Source organism: Ptychodera flava, chromosome 11 (assembly GCF_041260155.1).
Source record: "Ptychodera flava strain L36383 chromosome 11, AS_Pfla_20210202, whole genome shotgun sequence".
NCBI classification, from domain to species: Eukaryota; Metazoa; Hemichordata; class Enteropneusta; family Ptychoderidae; genus Ptychodera; species Ptychodera flava.
The window spans coordinates 41,886,346-41,909,463 of NC_091938.1; the positions used below are offsets into that span (position 1 = coordinate 41,886,346).

Genomic DNA, 23,118 nt, shown 5'->3' on the forward strand with positions numbered 1-23,118 from the left:
GGCCAAGAAAAATAACAATTTTGTTTCTCATCCTATACATATTGCAAAAATAATGCAGTGATGGTTTTTTTTTTCTTTTCATTTTTTTTTATTCTTCAACCAACAAGAACGTGCAAAAAACACGAAAACAACGTATGATCATGCATGGGTGATCATGCATATATTCGACCCTGATCTTAGACAAATGAAACCATGGCAGAAATGAAATAATGGTCATGACCATTAATTCATTTTCGCCATGGTTTCATGTATGCTATCTAAAACCTGGGTCGAATATATGCATGGTCACCCATCCAATCAGTATCTTTCAACATGTCAAACAATATAAGTAGTATCTCGTATCAAACAAAATTCATGAAAAATGGCCGACTTTGTTCCTTTACATAATGAGTGCTGCTCTCAAAATGGCGCCCCCATGAAAACGTACAAAAAATTCAATAATTTCCTGCACATGCACATCTAGATCATACAAGAAACAAGCATGATGAACTTGAATGCACAACACAGAATGGCCAACATTTTGTCATTGTAATCTTTATTTTCTCTGTTACACGATAAGTTTTTGAAAATGGCAGGAATTCTAAAATGATGTTAAAAGGTTTGAATTTACATACCACTTTCACCACTTATAATAGTGTAATACACTTTTTCAGTCTTTGATGAGTCTTATTCTTTGAAAACTTTTGGAAAACTGAGGATATTTTGAGATGGGTTTATCACGTCTTTGCAGATATTGTGGCTTTTAACTAATTATATCTCGATGTTCTGACACGTTACTGAAAAATAGTGCCATCACAATGAATATTTCACAGGTAATTGAGATAAATATGAACAATAATACATTTCGCCTTTAATATGGAATGCTTGATATAATACAATGTTTTTCTGGTATTGCTCAAAATTCTGTGTTCTTCTGTGTCTATGAACCTGTGTATTTCATATGGTGAAATTGCGAATCTCTCCCAACATTTGATATACATTGTGTATTCACTATTTTGATAACTACCTTGTTGTTTTCATTGAATTCAACTTCATTTATTTTTTTAATCAATGCATTCAGAAATAGATTTACATGAAATGAAAACATAAAATATAGCACAATTAAAATCCAACAAATTTGTATTATCACAATACAGCCATTGTAAAATGTCCAAAAACAGCACTATTGTCCCTTTATATCAGTTGGTCTCCAAGGGTACTTGTCATTGAACAAAAATGTCCGTCTACGTCTCAGAGGGTACGTTTCTATTAAACAAAAAATATCCGTCTCATTGGGTACTTGCGTATTGAACAAACTGTCCATCAATATCTTTTAGGGTACTTGTTGATTGAATAAAAATATCCATCAACCAATGTACTAACTCTGTAATGTAATATTGGCAAAGCTAATAATTTTCACATTTTAACATCCATTTATTTTAACATCCATTTTATAAAGAGACCAAGTATGCTGGATGTTGTAGTTTGTACCTAGGCCTGCCATTGATTAAAGCATTGCTTCATATTGAAATTGTGACACCAGGTTATTAATTAATCCTAATGTATCATACAAAAAATGGTATATCTTACAAGATAAGAAGAATCTGATAATTATATACAGATTATATTACAGTATACATATTTTGTAAATGACAAATTCAGATCAAAGTCAATGGAATATCTGGCAAATATCTTGCAGCAAATATCAATGTCAGAAGTCAAAGTTAGGCTTCAAATTGTTTGATTATCTTTAACTTTGTTCAGTATCAAAAAATATTTTGGTTTGTAATATCAAACAATGAATTTGAGTGACATCATAAATAGATAATTATGAACACACAGTTGACCCAACAACATTAATTGTTTGAACCATGGTCACTGTGGAAAGACTGTGTTTGAACACTCGAAAGTTAAGGTCATGAAGGACCATATTGTTGGTGTTGACTTTTGATGTTCAATTTTGGAATGGGCTTGTTTATCAACTGGTATCAAGTGGTAATTCCCACCAAATTACAAGTATTCATATTTGTATTACGTAGTTGGTTACTTAATCCTGTAAATGGCTTTCTCAGCCAATAGATGGTGATAAGTAAAAATACAAATTCAAGATTCCTTTGTTGCCTGAAAAGGTGTACATTTACATCTTGAACTTATTTATTCTGAAGAACTTCAGTGCCAATCAAGTCAAAATCTGGTTTATGCCTATGCCAAGTGCCCTTAAAAGTTTGCACATAAAATTAAAAGCAGTTATGTGACTTAGATCACTTCATTGGAATTTATGAAAATTCCTGTTTATTCTTTAAAACATTTTTACGGAATTGGAAAGCCATTTGAGCAAACATTTTGCTCATGTCATCATTATTTAGAGTACTTTGTTAGGAAAACATCCCAATTGGTTGCCAAATTTGGCAGACATATTGTAATCTGCAAGAAACCTACAAAAACCATGAACCAATATACAAAATTCTTCTCCTCAAAATCTAATACAGCTTGATCTGTAAAATATTTTGTATCAAGCCGTCATCAGTAAGAAAGTACTTGCAAGTTGGCAAACAGAATTTCTGTCTGTTGTATGGTTTTGCATGCATCTTGGAATTTTTAAGTATCTACAAACAATTTGGACTCTGCTCTCCATTACAACTCTATGAGAAGATTGTTGCAAAGTGTCAATGCTTTATGTATTTTCAAATAAGTAAGGACCTTGCTCATCCACTGTGGAATCTACATTTTCAATATACTTCAATAATCATGTGCATATCTAATTATAGGCCACTTTAATAACCCTTTGAACCCGGCTCGGACAAAAATGTCTGCATGATGTCATAGGGTACCAGGGGGTCAGGGTGCAAAGGGTTAATAAGACTAAAAGTTAGAAATTTGATGGGAAAGTAGTCACTCAAGGTTAATGGCCAGTAACAAACATTGCTGTTTGAAAACAATGATTGCATCTGTATTTTATGATGCTTCTCATTAATTATGCACATACCTAATTGTGGGCCACCTGAAGGTGCTACAAGGCACTGCCCCTGGAATTATTTGTGAAGTCCAAACTTATGAAGTAAAATGTAGTTAGCATCATTCCCATTCATCAATGAGTATGGTGTCTCTAGTTAATGATTTACCAAATGAATTATGCAACTACCCTATTATAAGGCCAACCAATGACACTACAGGTTTCATTTTCTTGTATATGGACCAATATAGAACCACAATACGTTCCAAAATTTTTGAATGACCTTGTGTAACTTTTGATCCAGTGTCATGCATCTACGCCTCCCTCAAATGCTTAATTTATTGTATCCGATATGCACGTAGCTATAATCCTAAGTTTTTTGTTGAATATGGATAAGTTTGCGATCAAATTTTGATCTCAAATTTTCTGATGACCCTTGTTGACCTTTGACCTCATTTCATAATCTCATGAATTCTAACAGGTATAGCTGTGGTATGATATTAAGTGGCATACGGCACCTTGTGGAAGCTACATGTAATTTCTTTCAACACTCAATTCACTTCATCTGATCAATATAGTAAGTCAAATATATCGAGTCAAATAAGGCTAGCCAAGGGTGTTTGTTTCTTATTTCCATTTGATTTTTGTTTCATATGAACTGGTAACAGTCCAAAATTTGTTCCAAAATTACAGGATGACCTTTGATGGCCTCTGACCTAATTTTACACATTTCAGAAAGTAAACAAAATATCAATAGTGTATTCATTATAGCAAAGCATCAGATGACTTGTCTTATGCTTGACATATTTGCAACCATTCATCGGCATAATGTACTCTTGTCGATAGTGCATGCAGCATTAATTTATGTCACTGTATTTGAACAGGCTTTTTCTAACTAAATCATAAATAATTGTAAAAAGCATATGTCACTGCAATGTTATTTTCCAAAAACTCTAAGAAACAGTGCCAATTCTAATTACTTTCATCCACACAGAAAAATTGTCAGAAAATCAAGTCAGTATTCTAAATTCAACATCATCATCATATTAGGCATGTAATTGTACATAGGTGTGAATTAACATATTTGTATACTATGAATGATCCAATGATAACTACTGCTCCTGTTATTCCATATCCCGCCATCAAAATACCATCAATGATCTGTGAATAGAAAGGAAGAATACAAAGCTCTGTCACAGGAAATTTTACCAGTCTCTGTAAAGTCAGAATTGTACCGCAAAGTCTCTCTATAGAGTCAGGATTGCATTACATGACATTGTATGTATCACTACAGTCTGTGTAGTGGAATTTTTGTGGCTAATTTTTAGATCAATGAACACTTCTCATAAAGTTTTAAAATATAAAACATTTGAAATACATAAAAGTTGAAGAAAAAATTGTCTGAAATGTTTTGATTTATTTTGTTTTACATGTAAAAGATGGAACTAATGCCTTTACATAAGTAATAAAAAAACCTACTTTGTTTTGTCTCTGTTGCTTCTTGAGCACATCAGAATATGGAATCCTTGAGAATGCTACCATTTGGTAAAGAGGAATGTAAAACCATGGCAACACAAAATGCAGGAAACGTTCAACTTTTTTGCGGAAGCAGAACCATTTGCAGTTTACCTTTGAACTCATCTATGAAATTGAAAAAGTGCAAGATCTATCACAATAAGCAAATTTTCATTCAAGTATAGGAGAGATGTGTTGAATTGTTGTTATTAAAAGGCAGACATGTACACATTAGGGAAAGACTGCATTAACTTTCATGGTACCTGAAACCCGGGTCCTTGCCTGACCAACTCAGACAAACAGTAGACTTTTAATCCCCCCCAAGGTGTGAATGTTCCATTGTTATGTTTATCTTATCCAGCTGGTGCCATTGTAGGAAAGGCAGGTCTGTGAAATTGATCTTCTGATAACTAAGTAGGGAAGTAGGGTATTCCTAAGTAAATGGAGCTTTCCGGTAATGATAACTTTATGAAATAGCCACTTAAAAGTGTTAAATCCATCATATAGATACAATGGATGACTATGGCTGTAAAGAATCCATGATTGACGAATAATGCCAACGACACACCATTAAACCCTTGCCTTCTTACTCATGTATAATTTACTAATACGGTACTTACAGATTTATGACAGATTAATCAATATTTTCTTTATTAAAATTTTGCATCAAGGAGGGGATTTAAAGACAAATTTTAATTAATCATTGGAGTTGCAAGGTGCAATATGATTCCAAATTTACGGAAGGAAAAATGTTAACACATATCAGGTTATTGTACTTGATCTGTGAAGTTTCTAAATCTCACACAAGTAATGAAAGTCTACCTTACTATTCTTTTAAAACGGCTCTAAGAATAAAAATGACACCATGACAACTATTTGAAGTTTATTGTCAAAACTGTCCAAGACTGATATCAGACTAGAAACTAAATGTAATGATTATTTCTACTCTGTACTGTGTTTCGCTACATGATATGCATTATCACTCAATTATTTTTACTCACTTCTCTTCTTTAGAACCCCATTGATAATTATCAATTAAATACAATCACTCATTTTTTGCAACTGGAAATGTATAATATAATATTGTTATTGTTACATACCTCTAGGTAATTCATCTCAGACAAGTCACAAATTGCCTTGGCATCTGGGTTACGGGTTCTTGAGAATTCTGGTAGAATTAACGCTAAAGGAAAAAGACATAAAGGTTAATTCTGAATTAAAATAGTAATGTAAAGATAAAGTATCTGATTTGGCAATAAAATAAATATGCATTTGAGGTGTACGCCTGAAGAATGGAAGTTGATAACGAACATAAATTTAATTCACTTTGACATAAAGTACCAATTAGATCACAAATCAAGACGACCATTGCATGTTGACTTGTCAACCCTAAAATGTACACATCTGAAGCTTATTACTGATATTACGAACAGTTTTAGCCATTAATGCACAGTATACAACCCTGCCTAGCTAAGTTACAGCATCCACTCTTTTGTGAAGGGACCGTGCCATGGTTACAGCAAAGTCTGGTCTGGGTGTCTGTATTGACCGTGACTATGGAAATGTTACAGTAGATCACAATTTAGCGATGAACTCACAGTAGATCACAATCAAAGGAGTTGTCTTTGTCAAAATTTGATAATGCATGAACATGCAGCTATGCATGGTCACAGAGCATTGTTGATTCTCATTCTGGAAGTAAGTCTCTTTATTTGTGTTTGACAAAACTAGTTTTGTCAAACACAAATATAGAGATGTATTTAAGTTTGACAAAACTCTTCTGAGAAGTGCAATATGACATGTAAATGTTATTAGACACCCTGGACACCTGCTTGCTCCATATTTGTTAATACTGTCATAAATAGAGCTTAATACTTACAAAAGTCTCCGTTGTATTTTTTCATCATTTCATGAAATATCTCACAGTCTTCAAAACCCTATCAAAATAAAATATGCCTGTTAATTTTTTGTCACAGAAGAAATAATCCAAGCTGACAAGTACGGTATACAAAGAGGATTCAATGCTCTTTGATGCATAGAATACTGTAGTAGACTGTGTGTCTGTGACAGTCATAGGCATTTGACATATACAACATTGATATGTAAATTTTGACATAATGATTATAACTATGGTACTTACACAATTTACTCCTTGACCATAGAATGGTAACATGGCATGGGCAGCATCTCCCAGAAGAACACAGTTATTTCCTAAGTGGTATCGATTGCACTAGAATATACATAAACAGAATAATACATTACATTGGTTGGCGTTGCCAATTAACACTGTCAGGTGTAATTATCAGCTGAGCAGTTATTCAAGTTGATCACAGAGAAATCAACACTGCCAAAATTGAAACATTGTCTTGCAGCAGGTCCAATGTAGTCAAAACAACTACACCTGAAAGCAAGTGACAAGACTTGGACAGTGCTTGGACATATGTGGTGGTGTTGTTTAGACTATGTCTTACCTCCTGCTAAACAATTTTTCAACTTTTGCAGACTTGATTCCTTTATGATCAACTCATTGTTACTGCTTAACTGCTAATTACACCTGACAGTGTTGGCTAATACCTTGACTAAGATAATATGTCTAGTTCATCTAAGGCCAATGCTTCAAAACAAATTGTGTTTTGTCACAGATGTGTTTTGTGGACTCGCCAAACTGCTCCTTCCAGCGTCCAGATGCTACCAGATGTAGCATGTCTCTTGAGATAGTCTTTATCTGCCTATCAGCTCCTTCTCTGCACAAGGCACACACAGCCTCAGTCATCTTGTGTTCGTGCCACGTTTCATTCATTCAGTTTTCAGTGTTTGCTGTGTGCAGACTAGCTGTCGTCCATCACACCTCCACCCTTTCTCCACCATGCTCTCTTTCCTCTTCTCTCAGGTAAGGGCATTGGATTCCATCCTGACCCCCCGGCATTGGATTCCATCCTGACCCCCATTCCTCTGGAATTCTGCTATTTCCCACACTTTCGGTCTTGCTGGATGGATCCAATTTTGGGCAGTCGCCTGACCTTAGCCTCAGGTCATCAACTGCCCCTACCTTTCACTCCGCTTGCCTGACTGAAGAGGCCCTTGCCAAGTTTTGAAGTGTTCAAATTGTGTAGTGTTTATGTACTTTTTTTTAGCATTTTTGAGTTGTAGCATTTTCTTGAGAGTTTGAATTTTCCTGTATGTACACAAAGTTTTCCGCAAGTTCCTTTCATTTGTAATAAATACTATTAGTTATCACAATGCAGTGGTGGCGTGTCTCACAAATCACTGTAAGTAGAGCACTGCAATGTTAACAAAGGTAGGTCTTAGTGATGCAACTTGATGCTAGTGAAATCCAGACTTTACAAATGGGAGATTTTATGAAGAAAATTCCTGTTTTTATCATTTATTCATTTGAAATTTGCTTTGATTCTGACTTTACAAAAAATGAAATGAACTAATCCATCTTCTCAAAAATTATGTTAATGAGGCCAGACAGAAGCAAAATATTGTAGAAGTGGTATTTCTGTCGAAGCAAAGGAGGAAGCAAACAATTTTGTTTTACAAATCATACTTGATAATTTGTGGATTTATTTAGTGTCTAATAAAATAAGGACATCTCACAGATGATATTTGTCAGTTTCACTTAACTTATTCACTGTCATAGTTTTAATACAACAGCTAGTTTATTTGTTTTTAGTAGAGTTAGACCTACTCAAAGAATATTGGGGTGAATAGTAGACTATTTGGAAATGACCAGCATTCAGTTTGTTTAACACTTCCTGTATATGTAGCCAGAAAAATTTGAAAGCACGTCACTGAATTAAATATACAGGCATTGTTCTGTTAGTGAATGCTGCAGTGTTGAGTTATTATTGCCGGGTTGGGCCTTGGATCATCAAAACATTTTTGAGTGGATATCGGGGTCCTATTATTTGATGGAAGTGCAAAAATTTGAATTTCCCGGTCTATCTCCGGCTGTGATAACTGATCACTCCCTTAAATATTATGTTTTTCATTATTTTCAGAGTTAAAATAAAGAAAGTTTCAAAACATACATAACAAATGTGCTGAAAGTGTACAACAGTTTTCTCTATCTCAGTGTTTTGGTCTCTGTACCACTGGGTGTCCTCACACTTTGTTTTGATCTGGTAACACTGTGCTGTGATTGTGAAGTGATTTTATAAGGTACTCATCAATGAGATTGAATACACTTTAAAATAGATCCAAACAAATGATACAGTTGTTGCAGTAAAGTCTTCTCTGTTAAACTCATTCAACTCACATTACATAGTACAACAACATCAATTTCATTGAAAGTTCTTGTGAATTGACACCCAATCAATTGTTAGGTTTGATAATTGTAAGCTTTTAATTTCTGTGAAATCCCAATAACTGATCAGTCACCAACACAATTAATTACCTTAATTGTAATCAATGGTAGTGGTTCCTTATTCATCACAGCTTCAACAATCCTGTCTTTTCCAATCAAAGGTATTGTTTCCCTGAAGTGGTTATCCCAAAAATTCAAAATGTCTTCCTTTGTCTTCAGTTGGTCCCATGTTTCAAATGGTATGAAGAATGTTCCAGTGTATGACTTGTCCTTATTCGGTAAAGCAATCAACATAAATTGACACTTCGGCCAGATATGCAGAAAATCTTCTTCCAAGACAGGCTTTGATGGAAAAAATTGCATCAAAACTTGATCAATCAGATGAAAAGTAGAGTCACAAGATGAAAGAGATACAGTTATCTATTTGTGCACAGCCAACTCTTCATATCATCCACATTTGATAAAATTTCACAAATAAACCAGGAAGTCTGTTCAAAAAAGAATTTGTCCTGGTTTTGAAGTTGATGAGCTTATCAAAGTGGCAAAACACTGACCTATATTTTCTTACTGCTTCTTTGAAGGCACAAGTTTCTTTATGAATATGAATAGCCATTTTTTTAACATAAAAGATAAAGATATACTACTCAGCAATAGAAAATAGCTTGAAAAAGACATTTTTTCACTCTTGCTTTTAATAAACACTCCCTGTTAAGATATTGTGTGGGACTATGGTATATATCAATACAAACAACAGAACAAATTTGATTTGGGTACCGTGCTCCGAGATTTTCAAATATCATATTGATGATGAAATGGTATTTCTGTCAATCTGAGAATATCTTTCTAAACATCTCTTGTTGCACATTAGAGAGAACAATTGGATGTTACAACAATAAAGTATGATTCTTATAATGTTCTCCAAAGCATGGTGTTTGATGAAATCTTGCAGCTTCTCACAAAAAGCAAGAGAGTATCCATTTCTCACTATTTTCTCACAATATTTTCTACCAGAGTTGCATGGTCCAAAGGAAAAACACACAGCCAACACTGTCACTTTCTTAAACTGCATAATGATTACCTTGTGTCCTTCTTTAGCAGGCATGATGAGTTCTATGTATCCATGTTTACTGTAAGTTTGACAATAATCAAATCTTCCACAACGCATCATTTCTTTCCTAACTGTTGAATGTGCACCATCACAACCAAAGATCATGTCGATTTTAACTGGTATCTGTGTCCCATCTGATGATCTGAAATACCACAACCAATAAAAATGTGTATTTGATTTTCAGTTTTTCTAAACATCTCATAATTTTTAATACAAATGAGTTTTTGCTGGCAAAGATTTTTTCCAGGTGATTCTTCAAATCAGTCATCAAAATTATTTTTTATTCATAAAAGACAATGTAAAACCCTGTTTTTAAACTATTTTTAGTGCAAAACTGTTTTGCAATACAATGTCAAAGTCTTTCAAATAAATAAAATAAAATATTTTCATGTTGATGCATCATTCATGTCCATAAAAAAGACCTATTTCCCAGATTGAAAAATTGCCCAAAAAGAATGTATTTGATGTTTCTAGCTTAATCTCCATCATATATTGCAGTACTTATCAAATAGCTAACTGTCTGTTATTGCTAGACTGTCATTTGTGATCTATTATAGTCTATTGCCAGTCAGTCTTACTTTCTGCATTCTAAGCTTTATCATGAAAATTAATGACTATATTACAGTAGTACTGTTTCTTCATGGCCTTATCCAGATTTATTCAAACAGTTATGATGATACTGGCAAAAATTGTATCTTATCTCTGCTTTACTTGATACTTGTCCTACAATACTCTCTTGAGAGTGAATGCACACTGATCATGCCATGCTAAAATAATCCATTCCAATCCATTCCAATGTATTGAAATATTTTTACAGAGTCATTTTGATATGAAAAGATAGCTTAATGAGAGTGTTCATCGCTTTTCAATATTGTATTAATAAATTTGTGTTAATAACAAGCGTGGTTCAGATTCTCACTTATCCAAACATTATCTACATGTTTTGAAATAAATTTAGCAAATCAAATAACTATGTATAATATGATGCTTTCAGTGTGCAGTGAGAGTTTACCTTTCAAAGACTATTTCACCATTTTCAAAGTCACATTTGATGAGTTTATGCTGGAAGTGTACTTTCACACCGTATTCCTGTTCTGCAACTGAAGTAAAATGAAAAATCAAATCATTGAATATTTTTAAAATCTCTTACAAAACTGGAAAATATTAACTTTGTGCATACAAGCAGACAATCTAGTATCTGTTAATGTCTATTTAGCGCAGTGCAAATCCAAAAACTGTCTAACCTTGTACTTTTGAACGTAAAGAGATGTGTAAATTGGCATTGAGGAATTCCACTGTGATGCAATGTTGAAACATGAAGCTGTATTCATTGAGTGATTTGTATTGAAACAAACTGCCGTATATGGTGATTTGTATTGAAACAAACTGCCACATATGGTGATTTGTATTGAAACAAACTGCCATATATGGTGATTTGTATTGAAACAAACTGCCATATATGGTGATTTGTATTGAAACAAACTGCCATATATGGTGATTTGTATTGAAACAAACTGCCATATATGATGATTATTAAAGTTTCTGCATTCTTAAAGTTTACAACAAAAGTGCCACAATTAATTTCCTGCAGAATACATTGCATTACAGTTAGTGTTCTCCTTATCCAGAGTTTACTTCAAGCATAAAATATTTTTTTCCACATTCCAGACATCAATTTTCTAGTTTCCCATTGCCCAATGACATCCCTTAGTGTTCAGCCATATTGCTTTGGAATGACATGACATGGGTCCTGTATTCTACAGGTGCACCATTACATAAATAAGTCTGTGTAGATAGTAAGCTTGAGTTGGGTATAGTATATTGGCTGTGTAGATAGTAAGCTTGAGTTGGGTATAGTATATTGGCTGTGTAGATAGTAAGCTTGAGGTGGGTATAGTATATTGGCTGTGTAGATAGTAAGCTTGAGTTGGGTATAGTATATTGGCTGTGTAGATAGTAAGCTTGAGGTGGGTATAGTATGGCTGTGACAGTTTAATAGTTTTGATCAAACATGTTATACAGGAATAATTCGACCATTGATTAAAAGTGAAATAGAACTCATTCTTTTATTGAAAAAATATGTTTTCGCATTTTATTATCTAGATGACATTGTGGTAACCATTCCACACTTAGCACTTCAAAATTCGTTTCCGTCCTCTGTGTTATCCAAGTAGTTCAAGAGGGCATATCTGCAGTCACACACTATGTGTGTTGTGTGGGTTAGATTTTTACTGAGCTACCTATGTATGGACGTCAAAAGTGAAAGACATTTGCTCAAACTTTCCTGAATGAAACTTTCAAATATTATCTTACCAAATCAAGGATAAAAATCAAGGGTCACGACTCACCTTATTCTTGCAAAGTTTTGAGTAGAAAAACAATTTACCAAATATTTATTTGAAATTTAAAATGGCCACCCATACCTATGTTAACTCGACTGGGAAAAATAATATTTTCCATTTTCTGAAAACAAAGACGGTGATTTTTTTTCCTACAGCAAGAGCTTTAAAATGAACCTCTGTAACCAGTAGACCAGAAAAGTATTGAACAAATTTGAGAGTCCTTTATCTATCTCTGAGGTGCATAAACTTCAACCAAGCAGACTTTGAGTTGTCTTCTCATGAGGCGGAGCTACAATGATATGTATTAGCGTTTTAGATTTTAGTATTTGGCATTTGTGTCTCTGTTAAGTACTTTCTTTAATTAAAAAAGGTGCTTGTTTACAAAAGAAGAAATGTTAATGGTGATGTCATTTTTGCAACAGTGATGAGCTCATTCGAGTGTAGGGTGTGTGCACATCTAAGTGTATGAAAGTGTCAGGTTCCATGTTACTATGATGCAGTATTAAGTAAAGACGGTATTAACTTACTGTTCAGAAGCAATTCATTAAGCTGTCTTCTGTCAACTGAGATCAGACTCTATAAATGAAAAAAAAAAAACATTCTCAAATTTGACGAAATTACTTTGTATACGTTGGGATAATTGACTAAAATAATTCACTCGATGTTGATAAGGCTCGAATCAAGTCGAAGTGAACTGGGAGCGTTATTTAAATTAATGTTCACTTTTAGATATTTCATAATTTTAGTGATGGTAATATAATAATTCGAAATTACTCAAAGGAAATTGCAATACCTCTCCATTAGTTCCGTACTGCATAGTGTAAGTAGTTCCATCACATCTGTGTACAAATCTAGCAGACATCGGCATTCCTTCAGATACAGCCTATAATCCAAGACAAATCAAATCAAATTATATTATTTAACATTATTTAATCAAAATCAAACTCCATGTAACTTGCTGTAAGGTGCACACACTACATATTAGTATTTTACTCTGTTTTGTTTTGGGTTTTTTTCATAACTGAATGGTATACGAAAGATGATATCAAAACTAAAGTGATTTGAATTGTCAATCAGCAAAATGGTTTCGGATGTTATAAAAAATCCCTTGCAAATACTTATAAAATGTCACTGAACACCTATCACACTTGACACAGCTTTACGACGCGGCCAATATGCAGTGGTATGTGTATTTAGGGGGCCATTGGCGGGTCAAGTATGATCAACTTTGCCATGTACTGCAGAGAGGAAGTAACTTATGGTACTCGACCCGTGTAGTGATTTTTTAAGTAATACAGAACGAAAAGGAAGCCCAACCGTGTTCGAATACAGATTTGATTTTATAAATAATATTTCATAACTATTAAAATACCTTGCTTATAGACGACAAATGCCTTTTTCCGTGTGATTTGCTGCATGTGATGCCGGTATTAGGTAAGGTTATTAATGATAAAGTTTACCTGTGTTTCCGCATTAATCTTCATTAATGCTTCTATTCCTCTTGTTGATAAACTTAAATTTATACTTCTGCCATGCTGCAATTCAGTTCCTCTCATATCTTTGATAAACAAAAGAGAAAAGGAAGTAAGTGGCACAGTTAATTGTGATTTGGTTTGAGGAGCTCGTCTCTATCAAAGTTTTTATCAAAGTGTTTCACATATGTACTAGGTGTTTAAATGAAATAATGTCAGTAATTAAAATGTCAAATTTGTTGTTATCATTTACATGATCATCTGGAGATGTCTCCGCTAACAGACTCCTCATCATGGTCTTCCCTATTCTTCATTAACAAACCCCTGTCCCATAGATAACCGTCTGGCAGTTAGGCGTTTAGTATTTCCATTCACTCGGTGGAGCTCTCATCCAGAACTATTTATTTCTCGTCTTGAGCAAACATTTTATATCGATGCTATTGCTTACACATAAATCAAACCGTCTGTCTATCCACAGGGCCTCATAAGTGCCTATTTAAGTCAATATTACAGCGTTTTTCTTTCTTTTTCAATGTTACAAATAATCCAGCTGAAGAGCACAACACTTGTGTAGCTGTCTTTTCTGTAGCGTGTATTGGCATGTATAGTGCGTCCTCGTAAATGTGACCTTTAGTTCCGTGACCTCTAGGCCCGGCTCTAGCCATGCCATGCCTACTTCCTGCCCTGCCCTCGCTATGCTTACTGTACTAATTATAGTACAGTAACCACAGCGACGTCTGTACAGGTGGCCAGAAGGCATGGCCAGAGGAATTGGCTAGAGGTCACGGAACTAAAGGTCGTATTTATATATGATCACATTCCCCATTGAGGGCGCACTATACATGCCAATACAAGCTACACAAAAGACAGCTACACAAATGTTGTGCTCTTCAGCTTTATTTGTAACATTGAAAAAGAAAGAAAAACGCTGTAATATTGACTTAAATAGGCACTTATGAGCCCCTGTGGTCTATCCTTATATTTTGGTTGCATTCTGTAAAAAGGTGTTTTAAAAGAAATTGCCGCTTATGTATCCGCGAAAAAGGACAAGGTTAAAAAAAGTCATAGGATGAGAAAAGTGATGTCACAAGTGTAAGGTCGTGAAGATCTCACCTTCTCTTTGTTCAAAAACAACAACTTCGTATCCCTCTTTAGAAAGAAGACATGCCATGTACATTCCAACCTGTTACAATGGTCAAGACAACAAAGTTTGGAGTTAAATTGCATTCATCATAGTCTGTAGTCGTCGGCCAAACGAAGGCATTAACTTTCATGTCAAGTGAAATAGATGAACAAAAGTTGATAGGCTACGTTTGAATCACAAAATGGATTGCCTATATTATTTTAAGAAATCAGCTCTCATTTGTTTGGGAATTCAGATTTTATTTAAATAAATTATTAGAAGCACTATTCAAAATATCACTTCTTGTGACGTGAGATCGTCATGAGTAACAATTATTACTTTGAGGCAAAAGATTTCATAGATTTGAAGACGAAGAAGATTATTAGTATGGACAGTAATCACATGATATTCTGCAACCTTAAATAACCGTTGCAGTTGTCTGATTGACAAAGCTGTGGATTTCATTCAAAGGCCCCTTGCATAGTTATAAAATGCTCATAGAAATATTCTAACTAGAAATAGAAACAGTCAATGACAAAGAAAATAAAAAACTATGTGCACCTATAAAAAAGGCTCGACAATACAATACAGAGCCTCTATAAACAAAAGTAAAGCCTAATAAACAATATATCATAAAATATTTCCACCATCTACTCCCTGAAATCAGGAAAAGCTGAGTAGACTATAGTGTTCGTACTTCTATTCAATCTAAGATAAAAACAAACAGCCCTTGCTGCACGTTGTTTACTGTCAAAGGTCAAAATGTGATTACACTCAAATGTTTCACTTGTGCTCAATCGTTTCAAAAGAATTCTACAACTATTATTATAAGCAACACGAATGTCACTATATACATCTTTTGGAGGAAACACTCCATAAATGGGAACAGTACATCGAAGAACAGAAAGTTTGGGAAAGCCTACTTTTGACCAGAGATAAGCAGCTATGAAATTTACGAATAAGTGAATTCGCCTGTTAATACAGCGATCTCATTTGGCGCATTATGTCGTCATTGTTATTTTTAAAATGGTTGACGATGACTCCCAAATACTTATGTTTACTTTCTCAACAAATTTCAACACCGTATCACTGACAAACATGTGAGGTAAATGTAAAATTTTGTACCTTGGTGGTTTTACAAACAAATACTTCGATTTCTTAGTATTAAAGATAATATTGTGGACAGTAGCATAACTACAACACTTTTTAATTAACATATTAAGACCCTTAACTGACTCAGAGGGACATATAAGGACAATATCGTCTGCATACGTGAGATGATTAACACATTTTCCAGCTAGAAAACAACCAATGACCTCTTTCAAAATAAAGATACACATATCAGTTCTGTGGTTTTCTTTAAAATCAAACTGATGATCACTGGGGCTGAGAAAATGCGTACATCTTTTAAAGATAATTATTTCGTACAGTTTGGAGATGGAAGTAGTTATTGCAAAATTTTATTGGTTAGTAATTCTTGGAGTTAGTAACATCACCGTTTTTTGTCTTTCACGAGTGGAATCAAAACCGTGAACACGAAATGGAGAGAACAAGATCGATAACAAGATAGATAAACGGTAATGTGCATATTTCATATGCTCTGAAGTAATATCGTCAGGTCCCACAGCCTTGCCAACAGTAAGCTTGTCATGGACATGTATTATTTCAGCAGGTGTAACGGTCATATGATGATCAAATACTATAGTATCCTGTACAAATGACTCGTTCCTGTTGTTAGTGAACGATGACAAAAACCCTGAGAAGCGGTCACGCCACATCTGTGCAATCTCTGTATGACCATTACAGTCCCAACGGAAGATGAGAGATATGAAGACATTATAGAGCCTCCAACACGTTTCCAAAACTGTCTATTATATTTCTTAATTAGAGAGTCTGCATTAGCATTGGCTGTCATTAAATAATGGCTAATGCCATCCCCTCATTATAATGGCTAGGTATATCGAGGGTAATTCCAGTACAATATTAGGAAAACTCGATTAGTCGAAATCGAAAGTAAAACTTGCCATGTTTGTTATCAGTTTCAAAACTGCATCACCTTTCTATTTCATTTACTAGATCTGTATAAATCGCGGTCTGTGAAAATTTGTGTTAAACTGGCCTGATATTTATAGTACTGCTTTCCATTTTCATATATGTTTTCATAAATACATACTACATTCTGGCTGCCAACGTAGGTCGCAGATGTGGAGTACATAATATTAGGTGACTCATAGGCATTACTCATAGGCTGTCTTCCTGGTACTGAGTAGAGCTTATCTAGCAACCTAGATAGCGAGATGATATTTTATTCAAGAAAAGTACCTGTGTTTCCCGAAAGTGTTTTACAAAGCCGCGTAAACATTTGGTTGGTCATTTTGGGAGAGTTACATATTTTGTCAAGGTCAAACCTAAACGCTTTGTTACATATTCCATGAAGAGGGTTCTTATAAAGTACTGCGTTGCAGCAACTCTGGACATTGGAAATCCCCGGGACATTGACGTTCACAACTATACTAAGAATTTTATTTATAGAGGTGACAGTGTACCATGAAATATGTGGAAGTAGTACTGTTTACACTGTAGTTGTACGGCCATTTTACTCTGCTACTACAGACTTCGCTATAAATATTAAATTTTGAATCTGTGTAAATGAAGCATAATTGTAACCACAGACAGTAGTGGGGTAACCAATTGTCATTGTCAAACAAACGGACGTACCTTTTGCATTTACGTGAACAAACAAACAAACAAACAAACAAACAACAACAATTACAGCAGCAACTAGACAGGAGCTTGTAAGCTTATGATGATACATAGTTGAGTACTAATCAGTCGGTATGTATTCTTGTTAGGGTAGTTCACGTTGAGTACGAATTTAGCACTCGTAAGCTTATATGTTGGTACTTAACATATTTTCGTTGGGGAATTTCGACACTGACATTACCTAGTCGAAGTTTATAAGCTAGAGTTCCATTGAGTATGTTTTTGTGAGTTACATTTCTCACATTCATGGCTACAACCAATGACCAAGGACGCATAATATTGTCGAAAGCTATTGACAAAACTCATTTCACTTTATGACAAACCAGACAGTCACAGCTTGGTGCCAGATTGATAAAAATGAAAAATGATTCAGAATTATTTTCGTCGTGCCAGATTGTTATCCAGAACTACCATGAAACTATGAACCACAAGTAAAATCGATAGTCATTTGCTTCCATCGGATACAAAATGATTTAGATTGCTGTTGTCAATAAATAAGCGAAATTGTTATAAACTATATTGGCCGAAACAGTTCGCTAAAGAATTGCTCAGATTTCTCAATAAATCAGGGAATATCTATATTATTGCATGTGTAGGCCTCGGGCTCCAAGCCAATTGTATTGTCGCCCGAACAGGTATACTCATGCAGCCATTGTACGAGAAGTTTTACATGGATACGTTAAACTTTATGCATAAGGGTAACTGAAATGAAAGTGAAACGATTAGAAATTGTATTTCAAACAAATCTTATATTTCGCTTCAGGTAAGTTTTACCTCATCTCTTCTTTAATCGTGAATAAACGGTCGGGGTATTTAAGCAAACAAGAAATTAACAAAAGTCAAGTTTTGGTATTTGTAATCCGAAGTGACCGGCATTCATAGTCTGACGCCTATATTGCCGTAATGTACGTATTCCAATGGTAAAACCTACATCAGGGACATATATTTGGACGCTCAAACTTTTACAATTCTTTTCTGGTCTACCACTTTTGGGGATTCATTCTAAAGCTATTGGAGTATGGAAATCGTTCACAGTCTTAGTTTTTCGAAACTAGAAAGTTTTATTTTTTCCTCGGAGAGTTAACACGGGGATGGCGGCCATGGTAAATTTTGGGTAATTTGTGTCGCTCGCTAGTTCCACAATTTGCCCCTATTTTTATTCGTGATTTTGAAAGAGAATGGTTGAAATATATTCCTTGAGGAAAGTTTGAGCAAAAGTTTAAGCCTTTCATATTCGAGGCGCATACTACCTTTAGCGAAACCTAATAGTCGTGCGCCTGAATTCTGTTGAATTTTAAGTATTACTGACAACCTGTCTTTCGAATGAAATCCGGTAAAAATTAAAATTTCACATCAAGTATTTACCTCTAAGTTATGTCTTTTCTGTTTTCTACATCCTTCTCGTTATTGCGATATGGTGGCAAAAACTATTGAAGGAGCATTAAAACTACTCCGTTCTTTCTGTTTGCAATATTGTGGAGTAAATTGCGAAGTCAGCAGCGAGCAATGCTGTGCGGCAGCTCAGAAACACAACCGACGTCACCAATAATCGCTGACATTAGCATAATACAGTGTATGATTTTCACAATTTACGAAATGGGTCTGAAAGAGAAAGATTAAGTTTGTGTGTGACCCTGTATCACAAATTCATCATTTCACCCCATAAGAAGATTAAATTTGTACTTGAAAAAGGCGCAAAGAGATACTGAAGGCACTTACCGGACCTGCGCCAACAATGACATACTGCTCTTTTACCGATGTCATGTTTGAACTACATTTCAGTTGGCAGTTTTCTCTGCAGAAGCTCTGAAACACTGTTGCGAGTGGTCGATTTATTCACATTTATATTGTCATGTGTATAGTTATGCAAATTCTGACGAAGAGAAACCGTGAAGTCATGTCCAAAAGAGTACTGCATACTTGACGAAGTGCAGTCACACATAATTAATGTGAATTATAACGTCATACCCCGTAGATTCATACTTCTAACCCGTCTTTCGATTTGGTTAGGGACGTACCCACCTGCCATGAGTAATAGAAAGACCCCGATTAACTAAATATACAAAGCTACATCATGCCAATTTTCGCTGAAGGAATATAGAAATGAGAAATACAGAATGTACAGAATACTTCATAAAGTGAAACTAATCAGATGATAGAAAAGTTTCTCTTTCACTTTCATTAAAATTCTGCAGTAGAGTTAACACCTTTGCGGAGACTGTAAGTTGACACACCGTTCTGATTAACCGTCTAGATCTGAGGATCTTGCTTGGTGATACGACTTACTGCTAAACTTTCTCACACATGTTGCAAAACTAAGTATTCATCAAACTTTTCTCGTCTTCGCTAACTTTTACTGAATTTTTATAGAATATACAAAACATCAAATATTTCATTGCTGATAGGAAAGAAGTGAAACCCCAAGTAAAGTAAGAAACTGTCCGCAAAGTGTCGACCTCCAAAGTGTGTGTTAAGGGATGGCTGCTCAGAATGAAAACATTTCAAACTCATGATCAAGTTTCGTGTACTTGGGTCACGCGTATGCTCAGGTATACTCTATACCTGGAATATGAAGAACATGAAAACTTGCTTACAGAACTTTTATCATGCGGATGAAATATCCACAAGACTGTATAAATAGGGTACTGTAATTTTAACTGTAATTGTATTGTAAAATACTTTCTCTTCACAACAGTTAAAAACACAAAACATTAATGTTTTATTTAACGAAAACAACAAAGTAGTGAATCAGTCTATCACTGCTACGGCAAATATTGAAAAAGAGCAAATAGTAAAGTTCTGGATCAGTCTCTATTAATTTTACAGCAATTAGTCAACAAAACAAACCAAACCAAAACAAGAAAGTTCAGCAGTCTCTACCAATGTTACAGTAATAAGTCAACAAGAAAGTTTAGTAGTCTCTATCACATGCTACCGCTATCATAAATATCACCATTAACTTTATCAACATCACCACTCCTACCATTGTTATCACTGTCACCAACATACTATTTAGCATTACGATCCTCCTCCTCATCATCTTCATCCCCTGCCTTTTCTTCTTCTTCTTCTCCTCCTCATCATCATTATCATCATCACATACATGTACAGACTGCGTCAACAAGGAAAATGATTGACACATTGGTTTTCTCTTGTTAACGAGTAAAAACTATCAGATTACCTATCGAAATGCAAATTATTTGGCGTAGGGGAGTGTCACTTGTCAAGGAAAAGGGAGATGGTCCGCATTTTCGTACAAACAACCGGAGGAGCGTCGGTATGTTTCATGCATCAAGTGTTTGACAAAACACTAGCCCTCTGTCCACTTAAGCTGAGTCAAGGCCCTTAATGACCCACTTTACGTTACCTTGATGTCAGGATAATTTCTGTCCGGGCGTCATAATCCAGAGAAATGTCATAAGCGATTTAACTTCCACTGGTCAGCAAACTTGACCTTGTAAAAACCTTTTCAGTCCAATATCGATATCACTGAGTTGTCCTCCATGATGGTAATTCTGGTAAATAAACAAATAGCGTTTTGTCCTGCTGATGACGTAAAAAGACAATATGATAGGAGATATACTGCATAGAACACGCTAGGTAGTTTGGTCACAACATTTTGAATACTCTATACTGTGGTTATCGTATCGGTCTAATCACACACATCGCCCTTGGCATCCTCTTATCCTGTTGCCATATCAGCGGATGCAGTTTTGAAAACATCGATCACAATGACTCCATTGTTACTTGATGACTTTCATCTTTCATATCCACCGAAAGAACATCCAAAGTAAACCAGAGCAATAAGTATGCGCAGAACAAAGAAACAGGTTGGATGAAGAGTATTCGCAAGCGGTGCCTTTGCCATCGTCCGTTCGCACGAGTCGTTAGTCCGACTATAATCTCGCACTATCTGGTTTCGAGGAGCATCGAGCCATCCGGACAAGAAACCTTGGCGAGCGAAGATGTGCCTTCGAAGACTGGCCGACAGCCGCCTTGGTATTAGCGGGCCAAGTATTTTTTAATTAATACGAGTAGCTTGCTTAGTGGGTTAGCAGAGGGTAGGATGCTATTGTCTGTAGGGCAAATGTTTCGCCATCCTTTAAAATGTGGTGATGCAGAGTCAAACTGATCTTTGAAGTCAATGTCATGAATACCTCTCACAGAGGAGTTGGGCAAAGAAGAATAGAAGTTTCTTCTTATTAGGCCAAAGTAATGAAATTCTTCGTTTTGCGTCCACTCAAAACGGGAAAAGGTACGCACCTAAGCGGCTGAAAAACACACACAAGAAAATTAACACAATGTAATTTGATTGCAGCAAATAAAAAATTGTAACAACATTTTTAGTTCAGAAAATCTAAGCGGCTATGTCCTAAAATTTTCTACTCAAATACACTGTGTGTGTTTTTCATGAAAACCTTAAAAACCTAAGCGGGCGCGGACGAAATACAAAGAATTTCATTACTTTGGCCTTATGGGGAAAATTTAGTTGGGAGTGGTGGAATGGTATGCTTTTCAAATTGTTCAAAATACTAAGAAAAGTATGTTTACACATTCACTGTACTTACCGTATACGGTGTCTTGAGATCGACTAGTAAAGGTACCCTACATAATGGCATTGTGGACTAACAGGTCAAGTGTCATTGCTAATAGTTTGTACTGACATTTTAATGACATTTAAAGGATGTGCTTTTATTGACATTTGATAAGCCAAAGGGAATTGGTTGGTGTAATTTGAACGATGGTAGTTTTTACCCATGACGCTGATCGTACCGAAAGTGAAAGATTGGTTTTTCTTTTCTCTGAAGTAATGACCGCACAATACCTAGACGAAGGCTCTAACACAATTGTTTTGGCATCGATAGGCCTAAATGCGTTCCAAATACATCACCTCATCAGTAAATCATTCTGGCCATTCAGCTTACTTGCCTGCCTTTGCATTTTTCAGTATCTAGGGATATATATGATGTATGAGAACATATCGAAAAGTTTCGAAGGAAGCGAACTCAGATCTTTCGCTCTTTGCTGTGTTGCTGTTTGCTGTATTCTTGTTTGCTGTATTAGGAATAAGACCAACGCAGATATCAGGCAAATACGTCATTAGTTGCCATAGGGACGGAGTAAACACAGGAAGTGTCAGGTGTCATTCGTTAATTATTATCCATGGTAATATCACAAATAAGGACTTTTTTCTCCCTGTCTTTGGTAATATCATACTGTTCGTAGGCCTTATGATGTATCCCGTTTCTATAAAACTGTTATAGAGTAATTTTAATTACTTAGTTTTGCGACTTCATACTATCAAGTAAACGCCATATTTTTCGGAAACTTTTGGTCTACTTCAATGAGAGAGTAAACCCAACTTGAATTGTGTCCGTCATCTAAGAGCGTACATGCGCAGTGAAAGGACTATGGGTTTGCACATTTCGTATTTGGATTTTTCCGGACAACTTTCAAGTTGTCCATTGATATAGATTACCGTCTTTGAGAATATGAATTTACTTCTATTATGTACAAGGTTTTCAGCAGATTGTTTTAACAGAGCGGAGAA

General features: G+C 35.1%; 1 protein-coding gene across 2 annotated transcripts; it reads right to left on the reverse strand.

The window, feature by feature from the left end:
* Nucleotides 1-518: 518 nt before the first annotated feature.
* On the reverse strand, nt 519-22,223 carry LOC139144302 (kynurenine 3-monooxygenase-like). Of its 2 annotated transcripts, XM_070714993.1 has the most exons (14): nt 22,136-22,223; nt 20,935-21,082; nt 14,795-14,864; nt 13,670-13,767; nt 13,003-13,092; nt 12,737-12,785; nt 10,880-10,967; nt 9,838-10,009; nt 8,850-9,101; nt 6,588-6,677; nt 6,327-6,384; nt 5,548-5,630; nt 4,412-4,573; nt 519-4,093 (listed from the first exon to the last, which is right to left on the reverse strand). In XM_070714993.1, exons 3-14 carry the CDS (start codon nt 14,856-14,858, stop codon nt 3,974-3,976), a joined length of 1,326 nt encoding a protein of 441 aa, XP_070571094.1. In that variant the 5' UTR covers nt 14,859-14,864; nt 20,935-21,082; nt 22,136-22,223; the 3' UTR covers nt 519-3,973. The 2 variants fall into 2 exon arrangements, with proteins under 2 accessions (XP_070571094.1, XP_070571093.1); XM_070714992.1 differs by lacking the exons at nt 20,935-21,082; nt 22,136-22,223 and adding an exon at nt 19,287-19,418.
* Between the last annotated feature and the right edge of the window lie 895 nt (nt 22,224-23,118).